This window comes from Chiloscyllium punctatum, chromosome 5, assembly GCF_047496795.1.
Source record: "Chiloscyllium punctatum isolate Juve2018m chromosome 5, sChiPun1.3, whole genome shotgun sequence".
Taxonomy (NCBI): Eukaryota; Metazoa; Chordata; class Chondrichthyes; order Orectolobiformes; family Hemiscylliidae; genus Chiloscyllium; species Chiloscyllium punctatum.
This window is the reverse complement of record NC_092743.1, coordinates 29,496,894-29,515,018: the sequence shown is the minus strand read 5'-3', so window position 1 is coordinate 29,515,018 and position 18,125 is coordinate 29,496,894. Positions and strand designations below refer to the sequence as shown.

At 43.5% G+C, this 18,125-nt stretch overlaps 1 protein-coding gene and 1 long non-coding RNA gene across 2 annotated transcripts in view; one reads left to right on the top strand and one right to left on the bottom strand.

Annotated features, from left to right (window-relative positions):
- LOC140476734 (uncharacterized) overlaps window positions 1–18,125 on the top strand; it is a 377,420-nt gene that overhangs the window by 289,339 nt on the left and 69,956 nt on the right. The gene's annotated exons all lie outside the window — the stretch shown is intronic.
- On the bottom strand, window positions 1,099–9,015 carry LOC140476957 (uncharacterized). Its single transcript, XM_072569979.1, has 2 exons — window positions 8,619–9,015; window positions 1,099–3,622 (listed from the first exon to the last, which is right to left on the bottom strand). The coding sequence occupies exon 2, from the start codon at window positions 2,806–2,808 to the stop codon at window positions 1,315–1,317; it is 1,494 nt and encodes a 497-aa protein (XP_072426080.1). The 5' UTR covers window positions 2,809–3,622; window positions 8,619–9,015; the 3' UTR covers window positions 1,099–1,314.

Genomic DNA, 18,125 nt, shown 5'->3' with positions numbered 1-18,125 from the left:
CTGGATAAAGTTAAAAATAGCACAATGTCAGATTATAGTCCAAAAGGTTTGTTTGGAAGCACTAGTTTTCGGAGCGCTGCCCCTTCATCAGATAGCTGTGGAGCAGGACCATAAGACCAGAAATTTCAAATATCCATGGACGGTTTCAATAAAACTGCTATCCAGGTTAGGTGTAGCCTGAGGAAATATCAATTTGTTTTTTGGAGAACGTACAGAACTGAAACTAGATCCTGCAATTTTTTTGAGAGAGAACTATTCTTATTGGAAGAGGATGTGAATTGACAAGTTTTATTAGACTGTCCTGGGTTATTTATTTTGAACTTTGTTGATCATTTTAAAAGTTTAGATTTTGCCAGCTGCTGTGGTACAATTTGTCACAGCTATCAAAGTGTGAGCAGAGTTTTCAGGACAGGTCATTTAATGTGGAGTGAGCTTAAGCTTTATCAGTGAGGTGCAAACTCTTTGCACAATTCTTTGTGAATCTTTATAGTTGCTGTTGGACTCGATACTAAATCCCAAGGTAAGAAAATTCTTGTTAATGAGGAACAACACTGGCAAAAGGAGAGCCACTAATTTAGAATGCCAACTAACAAGATATGCTGGTCAACAAAAAATAATATTTAACATTTCACTGCTCAAGGTATGGCAAGGTACAAAACTCAATAAATGGTCATTTGCCTTTCAATGGATCCCAGGAGGTCTGAGGGCTTACCTTCTTAGCTCTTTCAAACTGATCCTTTTACCCTCAATATCATTGAGCGTCGTCTCTTAATTCATAAATATACATCGAGACATTAGCTTTGTTAACTTATCTCTGTGCGAGATAAGTGGCTGTCCAGCCCCATCTACGGCACTTTTTATTTCCCTTCCCAGGAACAAAGACACGGAGGAGTCTGTCCAAAACTTTTTCATTCAACTTTGCAAAGTCGGGTGTTGTTCCCAAAGGTACACACACACAAGCATAGTAATCTCCACACATTATATACATGTATATGTGGGCTGGGTTTACTACTGCTGCCTTGACCAACGAGTGCTCGGATTCCGAACTGTTTTCCTTATTTGGGTTCTGGTGCCTGCGATTCTTTTATCATTCTTGGCCAATCAGTGTTTGAGCTTCCCGTTCTTTCCTTATATGGATGATGTTGTCCAACTGTGGTTAAGGGCGGCCTCTCAACTATCGAGGAAAGCTGTTACAACTGTTTCATTCATATAAACGTGGGGGAGGTCCGGCAACAGTTTCGAGTGTCTGCTTGTGTTTACTATAAGGTAGAAAAGACTAAAAGGCAGCTAACCGTTTAAAAATTACACTACCCCCTACAAATCCCCCGTGTCTTTTCTTACGGCCTGTAATTTTTCAACCGTAAGTTTCTTCTCCAGGGCATTTAATAACTCCCGAGCTTGTTCATCAAACTGCCCTTCTCTAATACTACCCCCGCCCAAGAGGGATTCACGTTGTTCCATCTCGAGATTTATTCGTTCAACCTGCCCATAGGGAACATCCTTCTTAGTAAGGGCGGTTTCGATCAGTCGTTGAGTTAATCCCCGGACACAGGGAATAACGCAACACCCAAGGGCAGTGAGTACCCCTGCCACCACTATACATGAGACAAGAAAGGGAACGATCACCCCCGTCCATTTACCGAACCAAGCTTCCAACCAGTCCGTGAGGCCAGAGTCGATGCCCGAGTTTTCGGCCAGTTCGTCCGCCAATGTGGTGAGTCCATCCAGGGCGCGGGTGATGGACCCATCAGGGGCTGTGTTGTTGGGGATGAAAGTGCAGCACTGAGTGCCTATCATGACACAAACACCCCCCTTCTCTGCCAACATCATGTCTAAGGCCAACCTATTTTCCCACGCCATCCTACTAGTGGCGTCCAGTTGTTCTGCTATTCCTTTCACTGCATCCCGGGTATAATTAATGAACCTCTGCTGATTGTAGTAAATATAATTAATCCAATCCACATTCTTATTGATGGTCACCCACCAGAACAGTGACGACTCAAAACCCGCCGCTATCTGGTTCCTCGCCTTGTATTCGTCAGGAACACCCCTGGGGACCCCTATGGCATCTAAATATATGTTATCATCGAAAGAGGTCTCCAAAGCTCTCTCAGTTCTTCCACTAGAACGGGGTTGCTCTTGTTTTTCGAATGCCAGGGTGAATGGGATGGCCAATTGAACGATTGCACAAGTGCCCGTCCATTTTTGGGGCAGGGTCGGTCGCAGAACCCTCCCACCACAGTACCACCAGAGGTCTGCCCGAGGCACATGAATGTGGGAGTAATTCCCGCCCCCGGTAGTTTCATTGACCAGCCGAATTGATCCACTGCACTTGTCAAATGTCCCCACATCGTCGTCCCACTGTAGTCCCGTCCGAGAGACGCAGGCCTGGTGCGTACCCGTTACCCCTGAGAATGATGGCGGGCGGGGCGCCCCCTCAGACCTGACGGGGGGAAACTTCAAACTCAAGGGTCGACAAGTGGGGTCGTTCCAGGCCTCTCGGTCCTGGTACAGCCTTATCATGCAGTCCATGGCTCGTGGGTGTTTCTCCCATCCCAACGGGAATGGGACCACCTGAGGGTTAGGGCGGGCACTCCTGCATGCGTAGCAATCACTCTTTTTCATGCTCCTCACAGTATATTTGACCCATTCCATCCAGGCATTTGCCTCCCCGTATCCCGTTTCTATTTCAAAGGTCTTTTCCAAATTCCTCGTTTCAATTATTCTAATCTTTTCCTGCTTATCAGTGGGGGATGAGCCCCCAGACTCAGCTTCAATGACCGTGATATACGTGCAGCACAGCTGCATTCCCCCCCCATCCTGCCTGGCCCCCAACTCTAATACCCAGTATTGTTCTATTAAGTCTCGCCTCGTTCTTTTCCAAGTTCTTTATGGTCAGATAAAGCGGATTGCACTGATTCTGCCCACAATCTCGTCCAGGGGTGATGGGATCACGGACAACTGACACCATAGCCTGGACCACGGGGGCTGGAGGCCTATTTAGGCCTTCCCTACCATGCAATTGTAATACTAACGTCTGACCCTGGAATCCCCTTTCTCTCTCTAGATTCTGCTTAGTTTGATTCAGTTCACTTTTAGTCCTACAGGGCACCAACTCACATAGGTCTAAGCTAAATGTCTGTGTTGATTGGTTGGCAAGCACGGAGATGGTGAACCACTGATGGTACTCTGCTTGTTTTTTCCAGAGGCCAGATTGGGTAACACGCACACTATGACCCAGCCCAAGGATAATGGCATAGCAAGTTAACAATACGATTGACCGCATTTTTTTTTTCGCGACACCCGTAGCCCGAGGGCACAGTTCCTTTAGACTCGCCAAAGTCCGATTAGTTCGTTCTCAGGGTCTCTGTTCCTTAGATGCCTTTGTCAGAGAGGTTCGTTCGTCCTCCGTCGGTTGTGGCACTGGTCCCTTGACTCGAGTGTAATGTGTCCAGCCCTTTTCGGCCGTACGGACAGCCGTTTCGGTCGTCAAAAGTACCAGGAAGGGACCGTCCCAAGTTGGTTCGAGGGTACGTTGCTTCCAGCTTTTAATCAGGACCCACTGACCCGGCTTGACGGTGTGCACCGCAAACTCAAGGGGCGGCGTCTGTGCCAAAAGTCCCTGTTGGCGTAAACGAGATAAAGCAGACCCCAGAGCCACCACATATTTTTGCACAAACATATCCCGAGACTCAAATGCAGGAGGTTCCCCCTTCGGCCCATGGAACGGGAGGCCAAATAACATTTCAAAATGGGAGACGCCCAAATCCCGCCTTGGCTGGGTACGAATTTGCAATAGGGCAAGGGGTAGGCATTTGGTCCAAGGCAGGCCGATTTCACTAGTCAGCTTGGTTAGCTGCTTTTTGATGGTCTGGTTCATTCTTTCGACCTTGCCCGAGGAGGAGGGACGCCAGGGGGTGTGTGCAAATCCCAGTCAATCCCCATTGCTTGCACTACATTCTGGAGGACGGTCGAGGTGAAGTGGCTCCCCTGGTCAGAGTCAATAGCGCGGGGTAGCCCAAATCGTGGGATGATTTGCTCGAGTAGAATCTTGCTAACCTGAGTTGCCGTTGCCGTGGTAGTGGGGAAAGCTTCCACCCATCCTGTCAGGTGATCTACCACTACTAATAGATACTTCAGACGACCTATGGGGGGGAGCTCAGTGTAATCTACCTGGATATACTCAAACGGCCTATAGGCCGGACTCCTACCCCCTTGTCTTGCATGCTGCCGCAGCCCCCTTTTGTTAATCTTTCGACATGTTATATAATCTCCTGTGACCTGCTTGGCTAACGTGTACAGACCAGGGTGAGCATATCGGCGCAGGAAGGCATCACACAGTGCCTGGGCGCCCCAGTGACCCCCTTGGTGTAAACGGGCAATAATGTCCCGCGTCAACGGTCGATTTAGTAGCTGGCGGCCATCGGGTAAGATCCACTTGCCTTCTCTATCCTTTGTACCCCCCAGAGACGCGAGAAGAGTTTCTTCTTTGTCAGTAAACATGGGCACTTCGGTAATTTTGGATATCTGTGGAATCCTTACCAGGCAGTTTATTACTTCCTTCCCCATCCCAGCCAATTTTGCCTGTTCATCTGCCAATTGATTCCCCAGGGTCTCTATTTTATCGTCTTTCTGGTGTCCTTTCACATGTACTACAGCAATCTCTTGTGGCAGCAACAAATCCTCCAAGATCATGGCTACTAGTTCCTCGTGGACCAACTCCTTTCCTCTACTATTTATCATTCCCCTTTCTTTCCAGATCTTCCCAAAGGTGTGTACTACCCCAAAGGCATACTTAGAGTCAGTGTAGATTGTCCCTGCTATTCCCTTTAAATTCCTCAGAGCCAGGTGCATGGCGTACAATTCGCACGTTTGTGCGGACCAGGCATTCGGTAGCCGTCCACTTTCCACTAATTCCCAACCAGTCTCACTAATGACTGCATAACCGTTGTGTCTCTTCCCATCTATCACTCGAGAGGACCCATCAATGTACCACCGCCTACCTGCATGTAAGGGGGTATCCCTCAGATCTTCCCTCACTTTACTCTGGTACTCTATTATGTCTGAACAGCAGTGTTCCAGTTCCTCCTCCCCTTCCCCTTTCCAAAGAAAGTCCGCCGGGTTCTGGCAGCCCCCGACTTCTATTCGGAGGTCTTCTCGGTCTAACAATATGGCTTCATATTTCAGAATTCTCGAGTCAGTCAGCCACCTCCCGGCCTTCTGATTCAGGATAGTTCTAACCTGGTGGGGAGTAGTGACTGTCAAGGGGGCCCCGAAAGTCAACTTCCTGCTTTCCTCTACCAGCTTTGCCGTGGCTGCCACCACTTGGACACACTCCGGCCACCCTCGGGAGACTGGATCCAGAATTTTTGACAGGAAAGCCGCGGGCTTCCTTTTACCCCCCCAGTCCTGGGTCAACACTCCAAGAGCGGTTCCCTCTCAGGAGTTCACAAAGAGGCGAAATGTCTTACTAAAATCCGGCAAGCTTAAAACAGGTGCGGCCATCAATTTTCCTTTTAGGATTTCAATTAACTTTTTCTCCTCCTCCTCCCATTTTATTCTGTTGGGTGCCTCCTCAATGAGTTTTAGATACAAGTCTTTAGTAAGGGGGGCATAGTCGTCTATCCATAACCGACAATAGCCTAAGAGTCCCAAGAACTTCCGCAACTCCCTCTTGGTCGTTGGGAGGCCTAGTTCGATTATTGCCCGCACTCTTTCCGGACTTATTCGTTTCTGTCCCTGGCTTATCAAGTGTCCCAGGTACTTAACCTCTTTCTCGACATATTGGAGCTTCTTCTGACTCACTCTTAACCCCTTCTCAGCTAGGTAATTTAACAGGGCATTAGTCCCAAGTAGGACGTCCTCCTCCGCCGGTCCGGATAAAAGGAGATCGTCCACGTATTGTATAAGCTTAAGGGCCGGGGACAAGGTTAGTCCCTCCAATAATTGTTCCAGAATCTGCCCGAACAGAGTCGGGGACTCAGTGAATCCTTGGGGGAGTACGGTCCACCTGTACTGTTGTTTTCTGCCAGTATCAGGATCCTCCCATTCAAAAGCAAAAAGATCCCTACTGTCCTTGTCCAGGGGACACGCCCAGAAGGCATCCTTTAAGTCTATAACACTAAACCAGCCGTGGTCCGGGGGGATTCGCCCCAGAATAGTGTATGGGTTCGGTACCACAGGGTGCCGTACTTGGACAATTTTATTTACTTCCCTTAGGTCTTGGACCATTCAGTAGCTCCCATCCGACTTCCGGACCGGCAGGATGGGGGAATTGTATCGTGACATACAGGGCTCTACCAATCCATCTTTTATTAGGTCTTCCATAACTGTCTTCAGGCCCTGTCTCCCTTCCCAAGAGATGGGGTATTGGCGCACTCTGACGTCGGGGCTCTGGGGCTTTAATTTTACCTCCACAGGTCGAATTGCGAGTCCTCCCTGGTTCCCTTTGGCGACCCAAACCCTAGGGTCTATCTCTGTCAATCGGGACTCACTAAGGTATGACATGGTAACGGCTAATTCTTCCTCTTCTCCCACTTCTATTCGCAATCCGAAACGGACTATCAAATCCCGTCCCAACAACCCATAGGGAAGATGGGGGAGGTAAAGGAGTTCCACCTGGAGTTCCTCCTCCTCCAGCCGCAAGGGTTGTGGTTCGAATATTTTCGCATTAAAAACCCCACCCTTAACTCCAGAAATGTTTAATGTTTTAGCTTGGAAGCCAACCCCCCTCGGATGGAGGGGAATTGAGGACCTGCCAGCGCCTGTGTCAACTAAGAAGGTAACATCTTGTCTAAATGGGCCCACCCGTAAATTTACCAGGGGTTCTTGGTAGGCCCGTGTTCCGATCCTCCCCTGACTTCCCTAATCCATTTGTTCACACTCCATTTCATACATCCCTTCTCTTTCCCTTTTAAACTCGGGACAATCCCTTTTGAAGTGTCCCAGTTTCCCGCAATGGTAACATCCGGCCTTCTGAGGGCGCTCAATTCCATAAGATCCTCCTCTCTCACTTCTGCCCCGTCTCGCTTCTCTCCCTCTCCAACTTTTCTTCGACGTTCCTCTCTCCACCCCATAATCTTCCTTATTACATCCCTCTGAACGTACACCTTCTGTGCTTCCCGTAATAATTCTGCAACATCCTTTTCAGCCCAATCCTCCACTTTCTGTAATTTCTTCTGAATGTCAGGCCATGACTTAGTCACAAAGTGCACCTTAAGCATGCTCTTGCCTATTTCCCCATCGGGGTCTAAACCTGAATACTTTCGCATGGACTCCCGCAAACGGTCTAAAAACTCACTCGGGGATTCATCCTTTTTCTGTCCAACTTCAAATGCTTTTGCTAAATTCCGCTGTTTGGGCACGCAGGTTTGGATCCCCCTGATTATAAGGCTTCTGAGGTCTGTCATATTGGCCCTTCCCCCCGCATCGTTATGATTCCACCGGGGGTCCTCTAAGGGGTACTTCTGCTCTCCACGCTGAGGGCCGTCCTGATGCTCCCTATCCCAAATGGCCATTGCACTATTCCGGATCATAACAATTTCATCGTAATTAAATAGTATTCTCATCATGGCCTGCAGTTCAGCCCATGTGTATATACTGGGCCCCAGAAATTGGTCCAGTTGTATTCCCACACTGATGGGGTCATCCAGTAGACGGGGTAGTTCATTACGGAGTTGCCGGATATCCCCAGAATTTAAAGGTTGTACTACGAACCCGGTCCGTTCGTTCCCAAACGGCACCTCTCGTAAGGGGTTCAGCTGTTCAATATTGTCACTCCTCCCAGCTCTCAATCCCTCTTCTCGACCTCTCCGCATCTCGAGTCGGACTGATTTCCTAGTGCCTGGGGTGAGTTCTGCGCCCCCTCCTGTGCCCCCCCCCCCCGCCCCCAGCAGTCCCTTCCTCACTGGTCGTAGCCTGCTGGGACTCGGAATTATCCGTCGCAGGAGGGAGGTCCGCGCTGGACGCCTGGTCGTGCGCGGGTGGTATATACGGGGGCGGGGAAGACGGTGGCAAACCGTCAGTGAGGATGTCCCAAGACTTCTGGGGCTTCCTCGGGTCTGTTTGGGGAATCAGAGGATAGAGACGCGTGGGACTCTCGCCGTCTCCCGCCAACCAGGCGGCGGCATATTTGCTCTCCTCTGGGTCAAACGGTTGTTTTCTGTTAACATATACATTTAGGATTTGACACACCCAGTCTTCATCAGACCCATACTCGGGCCAAACTACCGAGGGGGCGCGGATAGGTTCTTTGGTCCATATAAAACAACAATATTTTATCATGGTCTCTTTCTTTAAGTCCTTCGTTCTACTACTGTCCGTCCATAGACTTAACTTCCGACCTAATGGACTATCGGGGGGTATTTCTTTCCCATGGTTTATCTTCGGTCCTGGTCTTAAACGCCCAAAGCGTTTTCACAGATGACCGTCAAAACCACAATTTCCCGTGGTTTATCTTCAGTCCTGGTCTTAAACGCCCAAAGCGTTTTCACAGATGACCGTCAAAACCACAATTTCCCGTGGTCTATCTTCAGTCCTGGTCTTAAACGCCCAAAGCGTTTTCACAGATGACCGTCAAAACCACGCGGCCAACAAGGAAGAACAAAAGAATCTCTTACCTTGATCCGTGCACGGAGTTGTCTGGCCTTTTTAAATGTGTGTACCCCCGTGTATAGTCACTAACCGGTCGTCCCAGCACTCGTCCGTGTGTTCCTTTTCCAGGATTCAAAATTATTTTTAAATGAGCCAGGTCACATCGTCTCTTGGCCGACGGCCAACGGACCAAGCCGATCAGTGAGAAGTATAAATATATACTAGACGCGTCTTTGTTGTAATCAGGCTTGATCCGTGAGCCGAAGAGACTGCCCCCCCCGGCAATAATTATTTCATCCCGGACGAGCCCCCAATTGTGCGAGATAAGTGGCTGTCCAGCCCCATCTACGGCACTTTTTATTTCCCTTCCCAGGAACAAAGACACGGAGGAGTCTGTCCAAAACATTTTCATTCAACTTTGCAAAGTCGGGTGTTGTTCCCAAAGGTACACACACACAAGCATAGTAATCTCCACACATTATATACATGTATATGTGGGCTGGGTTTACTACTGCTGCCTTGACCAACGAGTGCTCGGATTCTGAACTGTTTTCCTTATTTGGGTTCTGGTGCCTGCGATTCTTTTATCATTCACTTGGCCAATCAGTGTTTGAGCTTCCCGTTCTTTCCTTATATGGATGATGTTGTCCAACTGTGGTTAAGGGCGGCCTCTCAACTATCGAGGAAAGCTGTTACAACTGTTTCATTCATATAAACGTGGGGGAGGTCCGGCAACAGTTTCGAGTGTCTGCTTGTGTTTACTATAAGGTAGAAAAGACTAAAAGGCAGCTAACCGTTTAAAAATTACACTACCCCCTACATCTCTAACATATGCTTTGCATTTCAAAAGTTTAATTCTAATATCCTGATTTGCCTTAACTGTTGTAGTTATAGAAACTTTTTGAATGAATCACTTTTTCTCTTTTTATAACTCCTGTTGAGAACTCTCGAGGAAAAACAAAACAACTTCCAAACAAGGATGTTTTACATTCACTTTTTGTTAATGTGGTTTCATTTAATCCTAATACTGAATTTGATTATTGATGTAATATTTCTACCTGGATTTCTTAAGGCAAATCCTTTAACCAATGACAACCAACCATCAACTAGTAATGCCCCTGGCAAGTTTTAATAACTAACTCCTAATTTTCTCTTCCAGCAAGATCTCCTGTTCAAGTATCCTCTTGACCAGTTCTACCTCTTCCCTAATGCAAATGTCACTAGCAAATATTGTGTTTTAGATTCTTCTTTTTAGATTAGATCCCTACAGTGTGGAAACAGGCTGTTTGGCCCAACAAGTCCACACCAACCCTCCGAAGGGTAACCCACCCCTCTCTGAGTAATGCACCTAACACTATGGCCAATTTAGCATGGCCAATTCACCTGACCTGCACATCTTTGGACTGTGGGAGGAAAGTGGAGCACCCAGAGGAAACCCACGCAGACATGGAGAATGTGCAAACTCCACACAGTCGCCCGAGGCTGAAACTGAACCTGGGACCCTGGTACTGAGTACAGGCACCCCTTTCAAAACCAGTCCAAGTGTGGCCCTGTGTCTATGAACTAACAACTTTTCCACAAATAGTTGTAACTCCTGATCAATGGGAAGTGAATTCAGGGCTTCTGAATGATAATTTAACCTGAACTTATGTTCTACATTTACAATTCATTATATATGGATTCCCTACAATGCACCCAATCCAATCAATGCAGCCTAGTTCTTGTCTAGTCTTCTGAACTGTTTTGGATTTTGCTAATTGCTAAGGCCAAGCTACTGCAACATAAATGGAAACTGTATTCTAACTATAAGCCGAGTTTACTCCTGTGCTTTTCTTTTCCTCTTAAGTTTACAATAAAGTAATTTGTACTAAAAGAAATGGCAACTGAAAGTCATCTTCAGAACATCCCAATAATGCAGACAAGTGAAGGCTTTCCACCACAAAACCTTATGTACAGTACCATTCAATAATAATGAGTTGATTTGATTTATTATTGTCACATATACCTAGGTACAGTAAAAAGTTTTGCAGTATAGGCAAAGTGTACTAGGGTAATAGAACAGAGCGAAGGATATAGTGCTATGGCTTCAGAGAAGTTGCTCAGAAAGTGAGATCAACATTGAATGTAGAGTTTAAGAGGCCCATAGAAAATTCTGAAAACAACCAGGAAGAAGCTGTTCTTGAATCTACTCATACATGTGTACAAACATGCATATCTCCTGCCCAATGAAATAGAGCACAAAACAGTTTAACTGGGATGGGGATAATCTTTGATTTTGTTGGTTGCTTTCCCGAGGCAGTGGGAAGTATAGATGGAGTCAATGGATGGAAGGCTGGTTTGCGTGATGGACTGGGCTCTGTTCACATATCTCTGTATTTCTTGCGGTCTTGGGAAGAGCTATTGCCAAACCACGCTGTGATGCATCCAGATAGGATGCTTTCTATGGTGCATCTATAAAAATTGTTCAGAGTCATTATGGACATTCTGAATTTCCTTAGCCTCCTGAGAAAGTAGAGACATTGTGCTTTTTTGACCTTCACGTCAATGTGGGTGGACCAAGGCAGATTGTTGGTGACCATCGCTCCCAGGAACCTGATGCTCTCGACCATCTCTACCTCAGCACCATCAATGCAGATAAGGAGTCCTCTTCCTGAAAACAGTAACCAGCTCCTTGGCTGACATTGATGGAGAGATGAATATCTTTTTACCATGCTGCAGAGCACTCAATCTCTTTCACGTATTCTATCTCCTCTTTGTTTGAGATCTCACCCATGATGGTGGTGTCATCAGTAAACTTGTAAATGGAATTGGGGTGTAATTTGGCCACACAGTCATGAGTGTATAAGAAGTTTACTGGGGGATTGTGTATGCAACCTTGCGGGGCACCTGAGTTGAGGATTATGGTGAGGAGGTGTTGTTGCCTATTTTTACTGATTGTGGTTTGTGGGTGAGGAAGTCAAGGATGCAGTTACAGAGCAGAGAGCTGAGATCTAGGTTTTCATGTTTAGAGATGATTGGAATTATGGTTTTGAAGGCAGAATTGCGGTCAATACGTTGGAGTCGAAAATTGTGGTGCTGGAAAAAGTACAGTAGGTCAGGCAGCATTCAAGAAGCAGGAGCAAAGATGTTTCAGGCAGAAGCACATTCCTGATGAATTGCTTATGCCTGAACTCTCAACTGTGCTGCTCCTGGGATGTTGCCTAACTTGCTGTGCTTTTCCAGCATCACCTTTTTTGACTATGACTCTCCAACATCCGTAGTCCCCACCTTCTCCTCGTCAATAAGTAGGAGCCTGATATAGGTATCCTTGTTATCCAGATTTTCCATGGATGAGTGTAGTGCCAGGGAGATGGCTGCTGCTGTGTAGGCAAAGTGCAAAGGTCAAGGCAATTTGGTAGGCTGGAGTTGATATGAGCCATAAGTAACCTCCAAAAGCACATCGTAATTTTGGCAGTCAGAGCCACCAGGTGGTAAATATTCAGGCACACTGCATGATTTTATTTTGGCACTGGGATGATGATGGTCTTGAATCAGGTAGGGACTTCAGATTGTAGTAAGCAGAGATTAAAGATGTCTGCAAATACTCCCGTCAGCTGGTCCACACAGGAGCTGAGTGCATGGTTGGGGACTCCATCAGGCCAGTCACTTGTTTAATTTACAAATGTATCAACAAGGTCAAGCTTTATATTACAGCGTATCAATCAGGCAAGAAATTATCTCGAGGAAGAGCTGCCTACTTGTAATAATTTTGAATGAACTCAGCATGGGAGAGGCATGCAAGAGCCCTCTTCACTTTGTCCTTGTGTTCACATTTAGCTACATTTATCTAATTTTTAAACATCTTCATAATGAAATGGATAGCTATGCATGAGAAGTGAAAACATAACAATCTGGTTGAAACCATTATTAAAGCAGCAGATCACAAAATAGTGTGTCTTGTAGTATTATAAGCAGAACTATTTTTAGAAAAAAATCTCCTTCCTATATTTTGGTGTCCCTTGGTGCTGTCCAAAGAAAAATAATGTTCATTAAAGAGCATTATTCTCCTCTGTGGCATCATTACTGTGGTCTCGTATCACCAACTTCTAGTTTGCAGCAGACTACATGAATATCCTGAAGTCATTATACATTATAATCAAATCAACATTTCCCTTTGCCAAATTCACTATAATTACATACTACAACTATAATCATACATCAGCTTGGATGGTGGTTCTGGAATCATGTGATGTCCTATTTTTTACTTGAGCGCCACTAATTGGAATACATCATTTCTTGATAGGAGAGAGATTGCACATGACTATACCTATGTCTGCCGTATTTCAAAACCTTATTGTTCCAGGAATTTGAAAAAAAAAATTGAAGAGGCATTGTTGATTTAAAAAAAAGGATTAAATTGCTGTATTGTCTAACTGTCTTGTGTGCCCACATCTTTTATTCACGCTGCTCCACACCTGAAGGGATACCTTACACTGTGGCTAGCAAATTATTCACGGCTTTAGCGAGATTTGTGCATGGTTGGAATTGTTTGGTTTCAATCACTGCAATGTGGCGTGTGTTAATTGGATTTCTCCACCCTCCTCAAACACATCTAGCCTTATGCATATTCATGCACATGCATTTAATGTGCTGAGCTGGTATTTTGGTGACAGAGGGATTAGCTGCCATTATTACTCACAAATTAACTCTTTGTCAGCTATGACAATTTATTTATTATATCATTGTTTCTGGGCATCATTAGATCATCAGAACTTTTTCCAAATACCACTCAGCCCCATACGTACTTGATACATTGTCTTCTGCATGCCTGGCCCATTCAGCCAATTCTATGGTGATATACATTTCATATTAACTAATACACATATTTCACAGGGAAACTCATCACTAACCATGTTGGCAACTGCTTTATCAGAAAATTACACTTCACATAAGTAGGAAAAAGTGCTAAGATGTGCTATATATGTTTAACAAAAAAATGGCAGGAAGATTTGATGGAGTTTGCAGATGCTCCACAGAATTAAATTATAGGTTTACAAGTATGTGCATTTGCAATCCATGGTGGCCTAACAAACGGTGTAGTCTCGCATGTTTACTTTATCAGGGTGGACTGGAAATGATGCCCTTTATCCAAAGGCCTTTTAATGCAATTGCATAAACTTTAGTTTTCCTCCTTTATTAAACCAGCTCGTTTTAACATTTGTATGCTAGTGCATAGCATTGTTTCAAGGCCCATACGTCAGTCTAAATAAATCATAGAATCTTACCACACAGAATAACTCAACAATTTAATCTATGCATCAATTAAGACCTATTCAATTAATCTCTCTCCCCTGATTGATTAATATGCAGGGTATTACAGACCAATGAAGTATACTTCACATGTATCCCAAAATTGGGATATACTTTTGGAACAGTTGGAACTTTTGGAACACTAGGCACTTTTGGAACAGTTGAACAATGTAAATAAATTTTGCAATAATTGCTCATTCGTGTTTTTTTTTGACACCATTCACTGGTCTTTCATTCCTGGGGATCGCATATAATGACACTTCTGATGATCTTGAATATAAAGTGTATCAGACTCAGTTCGCTGAATGGTTGAAAGAATTTATAGTTTCTGAACATTGCATTCATCACATCCCTGGTAGACAATGAAAGAAACATGCTTACATACAGGGTTGCTGTCTAATTTTAAAACATCTTATGGTGCTTTATTTTGCACTCGACAAAGGTTAGGATGTCAGTGCTAAAGAAAGCGTCACTTCTGGTTTCAGTGCAAGTGTCAGCAACGGCCAGCAATTTTGGGCCAACAATATCTGCCAACTGCTAATTGCAGTTCTCTCTACTTCACACTAATAGCAGGTCTTAATCCCAACTGTACAACTGACATTTTTCATTTCCTGGTGGAGGATTCAAGGTTACCAATTTGTACCATTTTAGAAGAAATTCATTTCAGATAGAAGAGAGGAGACTTTCATTCCACAAGTTTGAATTTAACTCCAGCATAGCTAGATCAGATGAAGGGGCTGTGCGAAAACTAATTACCAGTCTATTTCTATCTCAAATAATTTAGAATGACTGTGGACAAAATGTTAAATTACCCATCAATGCTTCCTCAAGTCTGGCCTGAAAGAGTTCAACTTAAAAATTTAATTAGATGCCATAACTGACAGTGACAATAGGAATAAGTAAAATATGTTTGTGAGGAATCCTTCTGTTTTGTTAAACATATATAGCACATCTTAGCACTTTTTCCTACTTATGTGAAGTGTAATTTTCTGATAAAGCAGTTGCCAACATGGTTAATGATGAGTTTCCCTGTGAAATATGTGTATTAGTTAATATGAAATGTATATCACCATAGAATTGGCTGAATGGGCCCGGCATACAGAAGACAATGTTAGATTGTTATGAGTTTAAAATGAAGAATGAAGATTTGATTATTAAAAGAGAGGTGCATTTTTTTTTTCTAATATCTATAACTTATTATCCACAGCCATTACTTATTGTGCTTTCAAATTCATTTCATTTGTAGAACAGGAAATATTTAAATTCAAATCATGGTGCCATTTCCTACTTCGCAGCATGTAATCACATCTGGTTATGACTCAGGTAAAGGTGAAAATGTATATTTTATGTTACCTGTGAGGTTTTAAAGCTTTGCAGCTAAGTGCCAGTCCCTTTGCTTCATCAAGAGTCATAGAATTCCTACACTGCGGAAACACGCTATTTGGCCCATCAAGTCCACATCAACCCTCTGAAAAGCATCCCGTCAAATAAACAAACAGAATTAATCAGTCAGTGTTCCAATGGTCAATCTATGATATCCATACAATGGATCCTACCTAGAGTCATTGAGGTTTTACAGAATGGAAAGAGATCCTTTGGCCCATTGTGTCTGTGCTAGTTATCAAAAAATATTCATTCTAATCCCATTTCTCAACACATGGCCCATCACTTTGTATGCTATCTGATTTCTACAGTTAATTTAAATAGTTCTTAAAATACCTTCATGGTTCCTGCCTCCACCACCCTTTTATCCACAACTCTAAATGAGACTATTTTTCCGTAAGTCCCCTGTAGATGTCCTGATCCTTAATTTAAAACTTGTTAAAAGCTTGTTATTGACCCTTTCTGAAGAGGAAACGTTTCCCCCATCTACACAGCCAAAATGCTCAGAACTTTGTATCTTTCAATCTCCTCTACTCTAAGACAATCCTATCCAATCTCTCTAAGCTATAAATTGCTCTAGTCCAGACAACATCCAATTTGTCTCATAACTGTGTACTAAGTAATCAAAAGTCAACAGCATGAGATTGCAGGAAAGTCAGTATGAAAGTCTATTTTGTCATTTGGCTGGATATTGCTATCAATGTCTTGAAGTGGATGGTGAAACTAGGAGAGAAGAGAATAAGTTTATCCTTTTAAACTTAAAAGTAAACAATAGAAAGGTTTCAAAAAGGTGGAAAGAAAATTAAAGAAAAAACAATGAAATTACAAAGAATGAAAAAGGTGTGAGTAATTTTTTATGCCTATATTTAATTGTACTTACATTTTTTGTTCTCAATTTTTCCATACATTTTTAGGAGTAATATTAGCATGTGTTACAAATTATTAACACTTAATCAATAATGAACCAGTCTGAAAATAAACAAATAAAACAAAGAACTGTAGTTCTGTAGCTGGAGATCTGAAAGAAAAACAAAGTGCTGGAGAAACTCAGCAGGTCTGGCAGCATCTGTGAAGAGAAAACAGAGTTAACATTTTGAGCCTAGTGATCCTTCTTCAGAAATAAATAAATCTAGTTGTCACATGGAGGGTGGAGATTTCCTGAATCTAGAATAGTCCAAGTTAATTCTAATTAGTAACTAGCAAGAGGAAAGAAATATGCTGTGTACATGTCAACTAATGCTATCTGGAAAATATGTTACTGCATAGTTTTTGATAAGTCTCAGAAAGTTGTATGAGACAAGCAGACTCCTCAGTGAGAGACTTGAGACTATAAATTGTATTCAGGTATTGACACCAACCTGATAGCTGACTGGCCCCTTCACAATACTTGTATTAGAAAGCCAGCCCATTCTTGGGAAAGTAATTACCCCACAGCTCCTCATTTTATCTCCCCTATACACGTAGCTCAAGACATCAATACTATTTCTAATAAACAATTGGCAATAGATTGAAGATCCATTATGAGGAGTGATAGAAACAACATAATGATTGTAACCTCTTTCCAAATAACACTTCTCATCATACAGCAGTTCTGCTCCATTTCCTCTTTTAACATCCAGCTACATCTTGTTTTTTATATTTTAAAAAAACAGGCTGGATAATTAGCATATTCTTCCTATTCTCATGCAATAGGCTATAGTATTCGTTCTGGGTCAGAAGTTATTATGCCTCAAACATTAATTGGGTAATGTTATCTAATCTAACTCTTATTGCTTTCAGGTTTACTTGTTCTCATTGCTGGGTGAATGGGGAGGTTTGCATGACCTTTAATCAAATATGCATGTGCTGTTTGCAATGGATTTGTGCCAGGAGGGAGTCAGCAGTAATTAGGCTAGGTGTTCAAGTGGAACAACCTTCTGTTAAGGGAAGCAAATTAAGCAGGTACCAGAGGATATGAGCTTGCGGGTTATTGAACAAAAGATTTCAGTTGCATGTTTTATCTCAGCTCTCTTAATGAATTGAGGTGTCGAAGAAATATGAAAAGCCATTGCAGAAGAACGGGGTGTAATTCAATATGACATGAATCATTTGTCGACCAAATGGTAGATATTTGATGGTACATTTAATGAATTACATATATAAATTGTGCATGTGTGTTAATGCAGTGACCTTTGTTGCCTCTTTATATCAGCTGTATTTTAAAACCAGAAATATTTGTGTGTGCTTATTCATATACTTAATTCAGGCAATACATGTGAATATATTTTGCACAGCTCATTTAACTGGAATATACAAACAGTCCATGTACATTTCAGCTCAGGAAACTTTATAGATCCAATTGAATCTGTTCTTCACCACATCTTTCTTAATGCACATTAGTGTCACAATGTTCTTTAAGTCAACCGTTTACTGATGTATGGCTATCACAGTGCGGTCTCAGCTGCTCAATCACTTACCTGAATTACCATGCCTCTGAGTTTGCTGAACTTTATGTTTATTGTTTGTTTTAAAACTTTCTTTTAGCTTTTATGCCTTCAGGTTTCTATTTCTGCCCCAAAATGTGGTAGAGCTCAACCTAGGTTACTAATATGCTCCAATCTTGCCAAATGACTATTTATTTCTGTGCCAGCACAGAGAGTAATGGCAATGATTCACCATTCATGATTTCGTGCCCAATCCTATCTATGTCCATTTTCCATGTGCTGTGTCTACTGGCATCATAGGGTAATGATGAACAGGGGCTTGTTTTTAACCCACAGAAAGAGCTGGTGAGGATGTGGGTTGGGGGTCAGTTAGCCTGGTTTGTGAATCAGGGTGATGCCAAGAAGCCATCATGGGGTCAATTCTCACAATGACCATGA